This window comes from Hylobates moloch, unplaced genomic scaffold (genome assembly GCF_009828535.3).
Source record: "Hylobates moloch isolate HMO894 unplaced genomic scaffold, HMol_V3 SCAFFOLD_1, whole genome shotgun sequence".
Lineage (NCBI taxonomy): Eukaryota > Metazoa > Chordata > Mammalia > Primates > Hylobatidae > Hylobates > Hylobates moloch.
The window spans coordinates 69,609,250-69,627,853 of record NW_026652276.1 but is presented as its reverse complement, the minus strand read 5'-3'; the positions used below and the strand labels follow the sequence as shown (position 1 = coordinate 69,627,853).

Below are 18,604 nucleotides of genomic sequence, written 5' to 3'. Positions count from 1 at the left end.
TATAATGATTGGCACATTAGATTTACTCCTCAAATGTGTCTGTGGCCTCAGTAAACATTGTTAACTGACTGAAAATGTATTTCATGCTTTATGAGATACAAAACTGAGTGGTGAAAATAAGAAAGTGCACGTTTCTGTCTTAAGAAAAGAAAGTAATTAGTAAATAGGGATATTAATCAGAATAATGAATGCTGTTGAAGAAATATGTTTATGACTGTCTTTATTCCCTAATTTTCAGAATGTTTATTTTTCTATAAGATTCTACCAGATATGTTGGCAGTTGCGGAACTGAAAAGCTTTTTAGTTACTTCTATTTACTGACTTTTTTAGGAGTAAATAGGGGAAAATGCCTTTTCCATTAAAATCTTTCAAGCCACAGTGAGAATAAGGATTGTTTGAAGCAACAGCAGCTTAGTCTTTGCTGAGGTGCTTTAAAAACGCTATTAGAATAATATACCTTCCAGAGGCATCTGCTCTTGCTCCAATTGACTTGATGTGTCTATCTGTCTGTAGCTGTCAGAAAAATGAAAGCCAAATACTTAAAAATTAATATCTCAGAACACAGATTTCCCAGAAGTTCTCAGGTAAATTGTGTGGCTTTATCCACTATACTAACAATTTCAGGTTGTTTCACTTTTGCATTAATGGTAGGCTTTTCAGGTTTATATTTAATGGACTTGGGTATTGAGTTAGGACTGCCCGGCCCACCTGCAGACAAGGCAGCCCCTTGCCTGCCTGATAATGCACGGGGACCGAGTCCCACACCCTCATCAGGAGCAACCAGAGCCTCCAAGCCAAGGGGCCTGCATTCTCCCAAGTCAGGAGCCCGAGCTTAGTTTTAGCAACTTTGGAGCTTGTACTGTAGGGTTACTTCTCAGGCCAGAAATTTGCATCAAAGGACTAAGAAAAATATATCCAAAAATAAACATGAAAGCCAAGACTTCATGCCAGGAACTCCAGCCACACACATCCTGTTGGCTGGTTCTCTTGTCTCTCTCCTCACAGTTCTGATTCTTTTAAACCAAGCGGAAGCCTGCTCCGATGACTTGGACTTATGTCTGCACCAGGGTCTCATTCCTGTGTCTTCAAGCTTTTCCATGGAGTGGCAAAATGATTCAAATCCAGAAAGGAAGGGAGTGAAGTTATCAGGAGCTAACTAAAGTTTAAAAAAAAAAAAAAAAAAAAAAAAAAGGAAGTGTTTTCTTATTGCCTTAGACTGCCTGAGCTTTCCTGGAGAACCATCAGCACCGGTTTCCTTTCTGTGGACTGAGATCCACTCAGTAGTAGACATGAACAGGGAATGAACGGCAACGAAGGTACATTTTGCTGATCAAATAAAGGATAGATATTCACTGGATGTCTGAGAACTTTGAGAGACAGAAAAAGAAGGACGTATGCTCTACAAGGTCAGAATGGATCTTTTTATTTTTTAGTGAAGGGTGGGAGAGTGGGGAAATACTACATGTTACTGTTTACATTTTGGAATTATGCTCAAAAACATCTCCGGCTTTTCTAATTATGTTCCACCAGACCCAAATATGTACCATGGCAGGGACATAATTTGATTTCATCTTTGTTTGTGGTATGTGTGGGGCCGGGGGTGAGTGGTGGCCCATCTTTCTGCTAGTGAAGCATGTTTATTTAGCCTGATCTTAAATATGTTTCTAGAAGATAAATAAAGGTAGTTGTTCATAACTAGGCAGAGTAACATTTATCACAGTGAAATTACATACATGTATTTTTCTAGTGACATATTTGAATGTCACATATTAAAAATGAATTTTGTTCAAGGAAACAGATTGTGGGTGATGGTATTTCACCCTCCAGGCCCCTGGAAGGTATTTTGCCTGTGGCTCTCAGACTCAATGAAGTCCTTGCTGTTTATAGGCATTTTGTTACATTATTGATAACTAAGAGTTCTACCTGCTCCCCAAGCAATGATTTCACTATTTCTCAGAAGATGATCGGGGGTCTGAGCAGATCAAGGCTTGGCTGGCAAATGCCAGGAATGCCCAGATGCTGTATGGTGGGCCTGCCGGTAGGGTACTATAACCAGTAGTTGCTTTCTCTGAGCTGGCGCTACTTTGGGTGTTCATATCAGGAGTGTAGAGTGAATACTCAGGTCTTTGAGGAGCTGCTGTTAAAAGAGTTTCTGAAATGCTTCCCTTGGCTGTGCACTAGCCAGGACTCTGTTGACACCTCACCCCCACTCTCTCCCCTGCACTGTTCTCTTGCACTGGGCCCCCTCACTCACTCAGCTAAGCTACTGAACAGCCTGCCCTTCTCAATAGCTGCTCAACTCAACAGTAATTGATGCCACGTTAAACATTTCATCTCTAAGAAGCTTCTGTCATATTCAGCAAACATACTTGTTTCCCACTAGGTGGAGATGCAAAATGCACTATGTCTGCCTTTCTGTGGTTTACAATCTAGTGGAGAAGACAATCATAGACACAAATATGAGACAAACTGAAAAATACTCTAAGAAAGATCCAGCGTGCTCTAAAGGACAGGGGCAGAGCAAGAAGAGATCCATTTCCACCAAGGGCCTCATTTCATCCAAGGAGAAAGAGATCTGCTTCTGAATTCTTATGTGGGTAGCAAGGCTGTTTTTCAGCATCCCTAAAGGATTGGGGACAGTTAACCAAATGATAGCATTTGAGGCAGCCTTGTCCCGAGGGACTGAGCCCACAGAAAAGGGGCTGGGCTTCTTCACTCTGTGATTGTGTTGTGTGGCACTCTGGGTTCTTCTCCTTTGCTGGGCCCCTGGGCAGGCGTGGTGAGAACTCAGCCTGTCATGTGTTGTGTTTCCAAATGTCTGGGTTTGTTTTTTGTTGTTCAGCCATCATCTGGAGAAATCCGCTCTGGGGTTTAACGGGTTCCCCCAGGCAAAGGCAGTTCTAGTTGGGAAAGCTTTAAGAACTTGAGACTTTCAGAAGGAACTCGTGGTGTGGACTGGAGGATACTGTTAAGCTCTTTATGTGTAGAAAGCCCTGTGGTCATGGGACTTTCCTGCTCTCGTGGGGCCAAATTCCACTCCTCAGTCGTCTCTGGGCTTCTGTGAGAGGTTAGGGCACAGTGACTGGGGCAGAGGGTCTGACACAGAGGATGAAGCAACAGAAATCCTGTCACTAAGTTGGCTTCTGTGAATTCCTGCAGTCTTGCCCCTGTTTGATCTCACTGACCTCAATGTTTTGAGCTGTCTAGCTCAAACCAATAAATGCAAGACAAACCTTCCAAAGGTTGTTGATGTGGTTGAATGGTCTGGCCTGAGATTCTGGTCTATTCTTGGTTTAACCCAACTTTGCTGGATGACATTTTGCAAAGCTCTCCAGCTTCCTAGGCCACTTATTGTAAAATAGAGATCCTTTACTTAAATCCTGCTTTGCTGACAGGAGTGGTCAAAGTTAATGTTGATTGATTCTTACATGCCTTATGAGTTGAAAAATCTAGTGTCCCCCTCCCTTTTTGGTTTGCAAATTAAAGAAGGGAGAGCCACAAATTCTGTGAATGGAAAGAATAAAATAAAGGGCAGTAGTTCATATTGTGTCAAAATATATTATTTGGAAGGGAAGAAGAACTTTTTGTTATCTTTCATTAATTATAGTTGTAGTTCTTAAAACTAGTTTCATGTTAGAAGTATCTGGGAAGCTTTTTAAAAGATTTCCATGCCGGGGTTTTTGATGGACTGATGAAGCCAAAATCTCTAGAAGATGGAACCTCATCAGTAGCTTCTGAAAGCTCCTCAGAAGAGTCTCTGGACAGCCAGGGCTGAGGACCACTTCAGCAGTGGGTTTTGGTAATTCACCATTCCCCTTTGTGCTTACTTCTGCATACACCTGGCCGGTGTCCTTGCCCTGTGCTAAGACGCTGTGATTGAATAATGTTTGTTCCTCACAAGTCTGTGTTGAATTTCCTAGTGTAATTTGTCCTTCTGTCCTACAGACATTCTACTTCCAAATTAGAGTTTCTGCCAGATTTATGTAATAATGGCAGTCAGTGCTTTAGAGTCAGAATCTGTGGGGTTTGTTCAAGGCTTTATGAATTAGAGGTTGCCTATGTGGAATGGTTATTGAAAGAGTGAGAATAATGTGCAAGATCATCCCCAAATTCCACCATCCCACAAATGCACTCAGACTCTTAACAGTCTGAGCAATGGTGTCTTTCACAATTTGTAGCTCCTGGGAAATTTCACTGTACGCCTATGAGAGAATGAGAGTAAAGAAGACAGGTAATAATTTTACTGTTACTGTGAATGAAGTTCTGAATTCATAGATCCCCTAGGAATCGTGGGAGGCTCTCAACTATCCCCAGACTATACTGTAAGAATTACTTACCTACAATAAATTCCCAAGAAAAGAATCACTAGTTTGAAGAATGTGAAAACTTATGACTCTTGATAAATATGATCACATTTATTTTCAGTAGCTTTTATTCTGCCACCAATGGTATTTGAGCATGCCTATTGCTTCTGGCCTTGGCCATTGTGACCATTATATATACAGATGCTCCTCGACTTATGATGGGGATGCATCTAGATGAACCCATTGTAAGTTGAAAATATCATGTCAGTAATGCATTTAATACACCTAAGCTACTGAACACCATAGCTTAGCCTATCCCACCTTAAATGTGCTCAGAACACTTACATTAGCCTACAGTTGGCGAAATCATCTAACACAAAGACTATTTTATAATAAAGTGTTGAATATCTCATATAATTCATTGAATACTGTACTAAAAGTGAAAACCAGAATGGTTGTATGGCTACTTGAAGTATAGTTTCTACTGAATGCTTATTGCTTTTGCACCATTGTAAATTTGAACAATTCTAAGTTGACCCATTATAAGTTAGTGACTGGCTCTATGTGTGTCCAATATAATAGGCATTGCTATTGCAATTGTGTTTCTTTGATTACTGGGATGCTTGGGTTTTCTTATCTCTTTTTTTTACTGGTTATAAATACCCAGTGTAACATGTCCTCTTTTGGGACATGTTATTCATATGAATTAAATACATTGGCATTTATTTACCAATTTATGTGAACACTTTATATGATTGAGACATTAACTCTCTTAGAATTTCTGCAAATATTTAATCTTGGTCTGTTTACTTTTCATGTTTCATAATATTTAAAGTACATACCTTTTAAATTCATTAAGTCCACCATAAACCTGGCTATTTCATGATTAAACAAATTAAAATTAGTTTTATAAAGATATCGTCTTACCTTCATTTATAGTGGATTTGGAAAATAACATGAAATAAGTAATAATGTGTTTTACCCAATGGTGTTGGCTGCATGAATTGATTGGAGTTTTTAAAATTTTTTGTCGCTTCTCTCATTTGCTTCAGAAATTTATTAAATATTCTTACAAATCCATATCTTGCCTCTAATTGTTTCCTATAACCTCTATGTAAACCTTATTTTATGATCTGTAACAAAATTTTGTGAAGATTTCTTTTCTGGATATTTGCACCATGATCTATGGTCCTCCCTTCCACTCCTCTAGCTGTTGGGTGTCTGTGAAGACCCCAGCGATCTGACTGTGGAAGGCTCTGGTCCTTTGCTTTCCTTTGCCTCCATGCCATGCCCTCCCCCAAACATGCTTTAAGCTTTGGTCTGAGTGAAACCATCCAGTAGAATTGTGATCTTTTCTGAGGTTAGAGAAGCGAGTTCTCTTTTTTGTGTGTGCATCCATAACTGTCTTCTCTTTTCCACTGTCCTATACTGTGTCTACCTCTTTAATAGGTGTGGAGAAAGTACTGAAGCTCTTACCAATAAGTTCTGATGAAATGGTTTTTCATTTTTAGGCCTTTGCTATTTGTTATGGGTTTTAGTTTATCTGTTTGGAGGGTGTTTTTTGCCTATGCTTAGCTTTGTTTAAAGTTTATAGAATTGCCAAATGCAAATATTCTAAAAAGGGAAAAAAAAGCTCTATAATAACTTTCACTATATACAATTCCCATTAAAAGCACATAGAACTTAAAAATGGGATAAGGTAGTAAAATGATCAGATATTGCATTTAGTAGAGATACACCTGTTCCCGGGGACATACGCCACTTTGTGAACAACATCTTGAAAGGCATTCGCTTATTTAAAAAGTTATAAAGCTGGGCTCGGTGACTCATGCCTGCAATCCCAGCACTTTTGGAGGGCGATGCGAGCAGATTTCTTGAGCCTAGGGGTTTGAGATCAGCCTGGACAACATGGTGAAACCCAGTCTCTACAAGAAACACACACAAAAAATGAGCCTAGCTTGGTAGCATGTGCCTGTAGCCATGGGAGGCTGAGGTGGGAGGATCACGTAAGCCCTGGGAGGTTGAGGCTGCACTGAGCCATGATCATGCCACTGCATTCCAGCCTGGGTGACAGAGCAAGACCCTTTCTCAAAAAAAAAATAAAGTATAAAGTTTTAAAATAGTGTTTTAAATGTTAGTGTTTTAGTTCTCTGAAAACTGTACTGCTAGTCACACTCTCTCCATCCACATTTTCTTTCCTTCCTTACCAAAAAGTTTCATCATACATAGCAAATTGTACCTTATTAATAAAGTGATAATTACTAAATGAAAATTAATAAATTAAAACCCTTTGGTGAATTCCTGATAATAACAGTTGCAAGCATGTGTATAATACTCTAAACAGCTGAATCCTGGCTCTGTTAATCCATTTTTAGAGACATTAATATATTTTAGCACAGTTGGGAATCCATCTCCCCTGAATTCCCTTTCTTGTTTTCTGCTTGTTACTTTATATTTCCTTCTCCCTTATCCAAGTCCCTTCTCCAGACCTCACCTAGGTCTGAAACATCCGACTTTACCCTTCAGTATTTCAGGTTGGCTTTCTCTCTGCCTCTCCTTGTCCTAGTTGGCCTCCCGTTACAATCAGTCATATTATTTACATTAACCTCTTCCTTTTCAATTCCATCCCACCATTCGCAGTGACCTCCCTTCTCTGTCCTCAAGCCTCAGCAGCATAAGTGAGACAGTACAGAGCTTAAAGACCATGGACTGGAATTGACCAGGACATAGTGACAGTCCTGGCCTTGCTTCTTGCCATTTCTGTGTCCTCAGGCAAGGTACATAATATCCCTAAATCTCTTCCCTCATTTGTCAGACGGGGGTCAAAATAACCCTACCATAAATGGTTGTTGAGAGAAAGAAATGATATAATGTAATCAACCCCCTAGCTCCAAGAACAAACCCAGTAGATGTGGGTGGTGATGATTGGATGCATAGACAGAGCAGGGGTTCAAATCCCTCACTCCAGGTGCTCATACATCTAACTCAGCTCTTGCTGCTGCCCAAGGAGTAAGGTTCAAACTAGCTGCCCTGGCACGCTCAGCTTTCTAAATCTGCCCCTACATCCTTTCCTAGTTGTAGTGCCTCTATTAATTGACGTACACTTTTTTTTAAAAATCAACCTCAGTCATATCTGCAAGCGTTAGTCAAGCATTCACTAAATGCCAGTTACGATGCTCGGCACTGGGGATGCAGAAGTGAACAACTTGTGGCCCTCAAGGATCTTGCAATTTAATGGAGATAAATATAAGAAAACAAATATTAAAGTGAGATAAAAGGTACAACAGGGGTGCATACAGGAGCTAGAGGTGGAAGGAATAGAGAAAGTAATTGCCAAGGAGAGTGAAAAGGGTTTCCAGACCAAGTCCCTCACTCCATGGGCATTGCATTTGTAAGGCTGACAGAAATGTGACAAACAGGAAGATGCCACCAGACCCAGGCAAAGGATACAAGTCTTTCTGATGTGACATATTACAGATATCTTCACGTATCTTCACACAGAGGAGGGGTCATAACAGCCCCGTGGCGTGAGGGACAATCTTCTCTTATCCTCAGGCTCTCTTTGTGGAAGGAGAAGCCCTTTGGAGCCTCCTGGCCTTTCTTGAGGACAGAACAGGGTTTTGACATCCTTCGGCTCCTCCCTGACCCATCTCACAGCTTGCTTGCTGTGTGCTTGCTTGCTCTCTTGGTGCAGAAACACGTAAGACACCCAGACATGTTAACCAAGAGAACTGAAGGTCAAACTCTTGGTAAAAGTCTTGCTAGGGGTAGCAGACTCCAACTTTAGGCCCACTAACTACTACTGCTGCCTGGGTCTTCCTGGTCTCTTTGCTGTAGGGGCCCTTTGCCTACAGTCACCTTCCTTCTCTACCTACCCCAAGACCCAGCTCAAATGCTGTCCCCTCCCATGTCTTCAAGAGGACGCATCCCAGTTCAGGCAAATCACATCAGGAGGGAATCATGGCAGCCCGTTCACGCATGTGTTACCTCTCAGCAGTTTATTTTTAAAATCAGATCTTTCTGTGAAGGAAAGGCTGCAAGGAGGCTGAGTTTCCTCCTGAGGAGATGACGATCCAGATTATCAAAGAGAAAGTGACTCTGGGAAAGACAGGTTGGTGTTGAACCTGAGATGAGCTCAGGGAACAGGGATCAGGAGCACAACATCTCCAATTGCTGATTTAGGGAAAGTGGAGGCCAGAGTGCTGCCGCCCCTCCAAGAGACCTGGGCTACAAGGGCCTGGGGCTGAGAGGCCCTAGAGCAAGAGGCCGTATGTTGCTTCAAAACTGATCCAGAGGGAACTAGACACACTCAGGAGATCCATTTAGTTTCTCCCGGACTGGAGGCCTGCAGGTCTGTCTCAGTCAGTGCCTCCCACTTTCAGCAGGAGTTCTGCTGATACTGGCGTGGCAAGAGCTCACCTCGGCTGTCAGGCCCGGGTTCTTGAGTCGCAGAAAGCCTAAACACTCCACATCATTCTTTTTCATGTGTGTGTTACCCTGGCCCTTGGGGAAGTCTTCTCTGACCTCATGTAGAAGGAACATGAGCCCTTGAGCTCATCCATGTGAGGCATCCCCGGTATGAACTGGCTGAGGACCAGATCTGATTCAAAAACATCGTGGTCACTTGGATTTTACATTTGCAAGGCCAGTCTTTGTATGTGAATAATACATAAGTAATGATAATAGATGAATTTTAGTGACCACCAAGTGCCAGAAACTATTCTTATCTTTTTATGTAGATTGACTCTTTAGTGGTAAATTATTACCAGCTTAGTCTGAAGAAGATAATTTAAGTATCAAGAATTCAGTGATGGGAGCTTTTGGAATGAAAAGAGCTCTAAGTTTGTTTAGGAAAAATGTAGGATTAGGCCGAATGTGAGCCTTTTGCCTTTTAGTAATATAATAACTCATTTAGTCCGCTGGCAGGTAGGTCTGCATGTGGAGGGTCAGCAAAGAGGTATGACTCACAACAGGTGCTTTTTACCTGGGATTCTTGAGCCCTGAGGAGTTCAAGGACCAGCTTTGACATTTTTGAAATTTTTATATTCCATATATATTCCATATATAATACATATATTAATGGATGCACACATATAAATTATGATTAATATATTATTAGCTTTCATTCTAATTGGATAGAGGTCTGTTATCTACCAAAAGATTAAGAACCATTTTCTGTGGAATTAAAAGAATATAGACCAGATTATGTAGCTTATTTCTTCTTTATGTGGGAGAGCATTTATTCCCAGTGTAACATATCTTTGTAGAATTTGTGATGGTGAGAGTGGAAATAGAAAAGTACTTGTCATCGAGCTTTAAGGCTTTGACTATTTTTGTAGTGAAGAAGAAATTATTAGGGAAAAATGCTAAGTTCCAGAGATCAAAATGGAAATACTTTGCTGAAAGAGGTTCTACCAAAGCCCATTTCAAAATAAATATTTCTAATTTGTTGATTCATTGCCCTTTTAAGTAGCTGACATCGTTTGGACATTTTGTACCTAGTTCCAAACTGATTGAGCTACCGTAGGAGTTTTTCACAGTGTTTTGTATCCTCAGTTCCGTATCTCCCCAAAACTGTCCACATTTAAAAATGCCTATAAAGCTAACTGGACAACTTCAGACAATGATACTTTTAAAAAGTAGTCATAACACAACCCATCACGCAAAACAAGAATTCTGTTCGTTTGTTTATTTATTCATTTGAGACAGAGTCTCTCTCTGTCACCCAGGCTGTAGTGCAGTGGTGCAATCACGGCTCGATGTAGCCTTGACCTCCTGGGCTCTAAAGATCCTCCCACCTTAGCCTCCTATGTAGCCAGGACTATAGGCACGTGCCACCACACCTGGCTAATTTGTTGTTGTTATTATTTTTATTTTAAAGAAATTATTTAATTTATTGAAACTAGGTAATACATACATGTGGTACGAAATTCCAAAAGTACAACAGGGTATATATCGAAAAGTATGCTTCTCACCCTCTCCTGCCCCAACCACCAGATCTCTTCACCAGAAGCAACCACTATTATGGGCTTCTCTGTAGAATATTTTATGCAGAATATTCTCTTTAATAGGTTGCTGGGCACGACTTCCAAAATGTACATTTGACTCCTCAACCTCTTGAAAAAGAAAAATCAATTTTTAAAATTACTGAAACTGTCAAGGCATTTTGAGTCAAAATTTTCACACAAATTGACTCTAACATACCTACCAGAGTTTTCATTTACTTGTTCCATTTACTTAATTATTTCACTAAACTCCAACACCTTGAACCCCTATTAGCACCATCCGATGTTTTAAATCTGAGAATATTTTCACAAAATGTGACTGTTTCAGATAGAAAACTTTTTTTTTTTTTTTTTTTTTTTGAGACAGAGTTTTGCTCTTGTTGCCCAATCTGGAGTGCAGTGGCACAATCTTGGCTCACTGCAACCTTCGCCTCCCAGGTTCAAGCAATTCTCCTGCCTCAGCCTCCTGAGTAGCTGGGATTACAGGTGCCTGCCACCATGCCCGGCTAATTTTTGTATTTTTAGTAGATGGAGTTTCACCATGTTGGCCAGGCTGGTCTCGAACCCCTGATCTCAGGTGATCCACCCGTCTCAGCCGCCCAAAGTGTTGGAATTAAAGGTGTGAGCCACCGTGCCCGGCCCAGATAGAAAACTTTAAGTATGTAAGAATCATTGCAGTATAAGCACATTGAATTTTTAGTTATTAAGAACTAATACATTTGTTGGAAATTCGAAGTAGTACATATGGTTAATAATATTAAAAGCAAAAGAGGTTACCTCCTTCAATTTTAATAGAGATGGTAGTCTCTATTAAGACTATGGGATAGCAAATTGGTACCATGCTAGTAAACGCCACAAGAGAAATTCTTTTTCTACTAATTTTTGAAGACGTTATCCCTGTAAATTACCTCTACTGATCTACATTTCCTGAGTTGATGTGTGTGCACTCATCAAGGCAAGCATCCCTTGTGGGGTAGATGACCTTGCATCTATGTCCTTTGAGAGAATAAATATTTATGTTGACAGTGCAGCTGCCATATATTGAGTTCATAAAATTGGGTTTGGGTTTTTTAATGTGGCATATTATTCTTGCTTAATTTCATTGTGCTGACTATGGTTCCAGAGCTATAAATCAGGGACAGTGCTTACCCACAGAAGGAAAGGAGAGCAAGAATAATAGTGTGAAATATTGCCTTTGTTTATTAAAAGTGTTTCTTCATTTGGGCACCTGTTGTCTTTTGGTTGCCAGTTCCCTCTGGATCTTAACAGTTTTTGAATTTTTTTTCGAAATTAATAAACAGATCTATGATCATCTGAGGTAAGAGGTAGCATAAAGCTCATAAAGTAAAGGAGTGAGTGGGGCGGGTAAAAAGAAATCTATTTTTTAGTATACAAAAATAAGGCATATATATACAAAGTTCAAACAGTACAGACAAGGCTAACTACATAATTTGTGGGGCCCAGTGCAAAATAAAAATATGGGATCTCTTGTTCTCCTCAGAGGAAAAAATATTAACTTTTTCTGTGTTCTCCACCTCAACTCCTCATTTTGTTCTTTGCCATTTAATGTTCTAAGTAAAGAAAAACCCAAATTTTAAATTATTAGCATAAATTTGTTTATCTGTGGTGCAATACCAGTTTTAAATGCAAATATAAGACCATTTAACTTACATGCAGAATGACCCAAATTACATAATTTGAACTTCCTAGCTCGGACATGTGTATATATTTCATTCTTACTAGGGCAGTGGAAACTTTGCACAAAACTGATTCAACTGTTTTTATTTTGCTTCTTGATGCATGCACGTTCTAACCAACACTCACTATCTTCAGCTTACTGACAGTAAGGAAGGACTAAAAGGAAAAAGAACTATAGGTTGCCCTATCTTTCTTTTACTTTAATGTCATTATTTTCAGACTAATGGTTGGCTAATAGAATTGGCTCTTGGTTTCTATGGGTTACACATCCATGGATTCAACTAACCCCAGATTTCAAAAAAATATGCCAGTTGGGCGTGGTGGCTCATGCCTGTAATCCCAGCCAAGGTGGGCGGATCACCTGAGGTCAGGAGTTCGAGACTAGCCTGGCCAACATGGTGAAACCCTGTCTCTACTAAAAACACAAAAATTAGCTGGGCGTGGTAACATACGCCTGTAATCCCAGCTACTCAGGAGGCTGAGGCAGGAGAATCACTTGAACCTGAAAGGTGGAGGTTGCAATGAGCCGAGATCGCGCCATTGCACTCCAGCCTGGGCGACAGAGCGAGACTCCGTCTCAAAAAAAAAAAAAAAAAATCCAAAAAAGGTATGACACTGAACATGTACAGAGGTTTGGGGGTTTTTTTTGTCATTATTCCCTAAACAATATGATATGGTAACTATTTACATAGTATCTGTTTGGGGGAAACTAAGGGGAAGAACGCATTTTATGGATGTTATACAAAACTTAAAATTTGATAAATATTTTCTAGTTACACTCTAGAAAGTCTGAAGCAGTTTTCACTCTCCACAACAGTGTAGGAGTATACTTGTTTTTTCAGTTCTTTAACCTGAGTAATTTCAAACTTTGAAAATTTTTGTTACTTCGCTTTGTATTTCCCTAATCACGAGTGAGGTTAAGCATCTTTTAAAATATTTCTTGGCAGTTGTACTGTTTTTGGTCTGTGAATGGCTGGTTCATATCTTTTGTTCAGTACTCTATTGGGTTGTATCTACAGTTTATGAGATTATAAGAACACTTGGTAAATTAAAGAAACATGCCCCTTTTGCCATATGCATTAAAATATCTTTTCCAGGGTTTTATTTGAGATGCGTTTTCTGACTAGGCACTCAGGACTGGAGAAGCATTTCCTTTATGAGTTTTTTCCTCAAGACATTTCATTCATTAATTTTTTTCCCTGTAATCTCTTCCTGTGAACTATGCCCCAGTTACACATCCCTAAGGACATACAGTATCGCTATTGAAGCAAAACTTTTAAAAAATCATTCTATTGTCTACTACTTCTCCTGGAAATTATTTTAATTTATCTGTTTGATGTTTTTATCCTTTTTCTACTGGGGAGATGCTACTTCAGGAAGCTAATTCCAAATTAGTTAGTTCGTGGATCTGTTGGCTCCAAGATGCAATTCCCAGCACTTATTCATCCTTATCTATTTGGGGGAAACTCAGAGGAGGAAGGCATTTTGAAATTCTGTCACATGCTGTTTTTCTTGGCTAGATCAATGGCTTAGCCGTTGGGTGCATGGTCTCTCTTTCTCTTTACACACCAGATACTTTTAATGGGAGTTTCTAGTAGAGTTGAAGCTAAAGAACCCTGAATGCAAAGACAAAGTAATTCCATTTTTGTGCCTCAATCTTATCATCCCAGTGCTCAATGTATTGGCCTTCAGTGGTTCTAGTAAAATGGGATATAATCATGTGTGGAAAACAGCAGAGGCACCTTCAAAAAACTCAGGGAAGAGAGATTGAAAGGAGTGTCCAAGATGGGGTGCATATTATAAAGGCAGAGGAAGAGAACTACTCTTCGTAAAACTTGATTTGGAGATAATGCTACAATGGTGGTGACTGGTGCTAGTAAACAGGAAAATAAAGCTACATTTCTGCACGCTCTGAAACCTCTCTCAACAAGAAATAATCCCATTGTAAATAAATTTGTTTATTTGTTTATAAAATCCCAAGCAACTGCTTTTTTTTTCTTCTTCTTCTTCTTCTAATTGGAACACTTGGGATTTCAGGTTTTCAGATTAGGGGTAAACGTTCTGCAAATATTCCAAAATCTGAAAAAATCAGAAATCTGAAGCAAACAAATGACTTTTAACCACTGAAAAATGAGAGCCTCTACAAAAGATTGGTTTTCAATAAAGGGAAATCTCTTTTCTACACGCATTCTTTCTCCTTTAAACATCGAAATAGTCTTGAAAGAATTTTTTAATAAATTCTGTTCTCTCTTTGATTTTTTTCTTAGGTGAAACATTACATTTTGTTTTCCTGTGGCATAATGGCGATGTCATCCTTATCAGCTTATGCTCCTATTCCGTGCTTCAGTTGACTGGCACCCTCTGAGGCTTCTGAGCTATGTAGGAGTTTTTGCCCCCCACTAGCTGACACCAGTACGTTACAGAGTTGCTCTAAGTTGCCAGCCGTCCCTTCTCACTGAGATCAAACTACTCTCTTTCCTCTGCTCCTGGTGCCTTTTCTCTGCTAAAGGTTGGGAAATGATATGTGTCTAAGCAAGAGTAAATAGACCGTAAAGAAGTGAGTTGTGCGTGCTCATAGTGGTGTCACCTACCAGCTTTGATATGCGAAACAGATGCCACATTCATTTTGGTGTCTTGGAGGACTTATATGCAGTTACTAATTGTGTTCAGATCTATTAAAGGATATGTATAAGTGGCCATTGGATTACTGGTGTGTTGTTAGTGATTTAAATCTTTATAAAACATTATTTCTAAACTGTTGACCAAGCTGCAAACATTTCCAACAATATGCATGCTCATAAATAAATAGAAGAGACAGTTTCTATAGTGGAAAGCACATGGGCATGGTGTCAAAATTAGATTTTACTGCTTTTTGGCAGTGTGATACTGGACCAGAAGTTTGTACCTCAGTTTTCTCACCTGTAAAGTGAGATAATAAAATATAGCTTGTGTGGTGGTGGCATGCCTAGCACATGAATAAACACTGAGTGAAAGAATTTCATTAAATGATAACCATTTTAGAAATATATAACCTGATATTAACTTAAATATGTTTTATGAATATAAATCATTAGAATATGTTCTTGATATTTATGATAATAAAATTATTTATCCGCATTGATACGTACCTTAAATATATGATTATGACTTGCTAAAAAACATACAATTTTCAAATAACAACAATCTCTTAACCAGTATACATTTCCAATTCAGAAGTCAAATTCTCAGTGGCAAGAGAAGATTGAGATCCAGAAAGAACTAAGACTAGCGAGCATTCCATTCCTCTAAGGCTTCTAAATTAGAATGTGGTTCTAGGGCTGGAAAGAGGGTGTGATTGAGTATCATTCTTCCAATTTCTTTCTGGCTTTTTTTCCTGACTTTGAATGAGGGTGATAGTTATGATTACTCCAGACTTTCTGAATAGAAGTGAAAAGTGAGTTCTCATTGTTCAATTCCCACTTATGAGTGAGAACATGCGGTGTTTGGTTTTTTGTCCTTGCGATAGTTTACTGAGAATGATGTTTTCCAGTTTCATCCATGTCCCTACAAAGGACATGAACTCGTCATTTTTTATGGCTGCATAGTATTCCATGGTGTATATGTGCCACATTTTCTTAATCCAGTCTATCGTTGTTGGACATTTGGGTTGGTTCCAACTCTTTGCTATTGTGAACTCATGGACACAGGAAGGGGAACATCACACTCCGGGGACTGTTGTGGGGTTGGGGGAGGGGGAAGGGACAGCATTAGGAGATATACCTAATGCTAAATGACGAGTTAATGGGTGCAGGAAATCAACATGGCACATGGATACATAGGTAACAAACCTGCACATTGTGCACATGTACCCTAAAACCTGAAGTATAATAGTAATAATAATAATAATAATAATAATAAAAAGAAGTGAAAAGTGAGGTAACTCTAACTTGTTGAAATGGAAATACACCTTCCACTCCACAAAAGATGTCACATCTTGGTATAATCTCAGGCTTGTTTTTTTAGATGCAAATTAGTGAAAAAACAATAGCTAACAATTTTGGCAGCCAAAATCTTCATGGTAGCTTCCTTTGAATGACAAAAATCTCTCATGTATGGACACATATGCCTGCATAAATACATGCAAAACACACCCTCTTCTGCCTCCACATGTCTATGACAATTTTCCAGGAGAAATGCCAGAAGCAGCAAATGCCTCAAAGACTCTGTGCTTTGAGATTAAAGGTGTGATGCCTTTGGCACCACCAGAACTCAACTTTCTTGTAGCTCTGTGGTGTGTGACGTCTCAGTTGTGATATCCTAGAGCAACCTCATAGCCCTGATCTCCCATTCTGTCCGTGTGATTAAACACGCTCTGTTTGGGTGTTGCCTGGTAGAATAATAACACTGCTTAGGTAAGAAGGGTATTGTCCCAAGGCGTGGCGTCCTTTTGACTTCCTCCCCCAAATGGAGCACTTCCTGCTTTCCAGCTGAATGATGAGTCATGAGAAGAGACTTGAGGACGTGACACAGGAGACCAGTCAGGCCATAATTATTTGTATGACATGTGTAACAAATCTGCTTTCAGCACACATCCCATCCAGGTAAAGCCAGGAAATACAACGAGGGCTGGAAATAGCTCGTGGCTAGCATGCTCGACACTAGTCATTTAGTGCTTTCAACAACCCAAAGTGCCACATCAAAGTACTCATGTTTACCAGAATTCTCATTGCAGATCTGAATTCTGATGATTATTTCTATTTTTGTGATTTCTGGCAATTGAGAAACATTGTTAAGAGTTTATTCAGAGTGAGGGATTTGTGAAGTGTTTGATATATGTCTGAGACAGACCTAGGTATGTGCTATAATGGCATATAGAAATGTGGCCAGGAGCACAGTCATGTGAGAAAGCTCCCTGGGGTGTGTAAGGAGAATGGCTCATATTGCATTTTAAATTGTGTTCTTACAGAACATGAGCATTACCATTTATTACTGTATATGTGAAGAATCATGTTGGGTATGTGCGTGTATACATTTTGCTGAATCCTAACTATGGCCTGTTGAGGCAATTATAAACATAAAAATAGCTATATGACTAATGCTTGCTATGGGCTTGTCATTATGCTAAGTAGCCATCTTATATACATTGTCTTATTTAATCCTCCTAACAACATTGGCTGGTGGGGGTGATTATCCCATTTTATAAGTAAGAAAATGGAGACTTGGAGAGATTAAGGAGCTTGCCCAGGGTTGTATGGCTAGTAAAGTGAAGGAGTTAGGATTTAAACTCACCCTGTCTGACTTCAAAACTTGTGATTTGTACCACACCATTTTTCTCTCTTACCATCCTATGATCAAGCATTATCAGTGACGAACCAGCCAACCAACAAACCAAACAAACCAATAAACAAGTAAATAAACAAACAAACCCAGTTTCAACCTTCTTTAATGGAGTGTATGTTATAATAGAAAAGTACTTTTTTTCTATTATCTCACTCTGTTGCCCAGGCTGGAGTGCAGTGGTGTAATCGTAGCTCACTGTGGTCTTGAACTCCTGGGTTCAATCCCACCTCGGCCTCCTGATTAGCTGGGACTACAGGTGTGCACCACCTTGCCTGGCTAAATTTATTTTGGTAGTAATGGGATCTCACTATGTTGCTCAGGTTGGTCTCAGACTCCCATCCTCAAGTGGTCCTTCCACCTCAGCCTCCCAAAGTGCTGAGATCACAGGTGTGAGCCACTCTGCCCAGCCAAGAAAAATGCTTATATTCACTTGGAGAACAATAGCTCAAATATGGTGTAGTATTCCTTCTCACCAACACTTAGGAAAAAATGGAAATCTATAACATTAAGTTAAATCCAACAAATATGAAGTGCCTACTGTGTTGGTCATGCTTCTTATGAGACCCTGAGGTGAACAATCAAGAGGTACTTTAGAAAAGAACACCCTCTTAGAATACCAGAAGAATACCAGAAGGCTGAGGCAAAATAGTACCAGAAGGCTAAGGCTACTGTTCTCACTTTAGTCTCTCACATTGTTACATATCTTTCCTACAAGAAGTGACCTGTTGGGGGGTCTTCCCTTTGATATCCTAAAAAATGAAACATGTTTATTTCTCTGTGGATATCATGACGTGAAAGAATATCCTCCTCAAAAATATCTTCCCCATTTCAACTTCAGCACAGTTCATGGAAAGATCAAAGTCATGGTAATGGGCCATTATACCACAATGATCACACCACCAGAACACACTGGGAAATCCCCTTTGTTATCCCTGCAATTTGTTTTAGTTCTGAAGTGATTCACTTAGAGAAAATGAAGTAAGAAAATATTAAATAAGTCAGCTTTTGGATATTTGATTTATGACCAAAGGGAAAGAATCCAGAAACAGCTTTGAGGAAATCTCATGCATGGTAGAAAGTTAATATCACAAATAAACTTAAAGGCTTTCTAAGCATGCTGGTGATTAGTTCAATTTTAGATCTCTTTTACCACCTAGATATGGGTTTTAAAAACTATTGTAGGATCTCTTGGTATGGAGGAGATTCCAGAAAACTTTGTATATACGTTTTTGGTAAAATTTAAAGATATTGTGTACCCCAAATATTTTCTCTTCTCTA

General features: G+C 39.5%; 1 protein-coding gene across 4 annotated transcripts in view; it reads left to right on the top strand.

The window, feature by feature from the left end:
- RAPGEF4 (Rap guanine nucleotide exchange factor 4) overlaps positions 1-18,604 on the top strand; it is a 333,867-nt gene that overhangs the window by 95,619 nt on the left and 219,644 nt on the right. Inside the window, exon 1 of one of the 4 annotated variants that reach the window (XM_058441092.1) lies at positions 1,023-1,406. The exons of the other annotated variants lie outside the window; for them this stretch is intronic. Coding sequence (XP_058297075.1) covers positions 1,395-1,406 — 12 coding nt within the window. The 5' untranslated portion in view covers positions 1,023-1,394. Of the gene's footprint in view, positions 1-1,022; positions 1,407-18,604 lie in introns of those variants that run through there. 4 annotated transcript variants of the gene reach the window in all.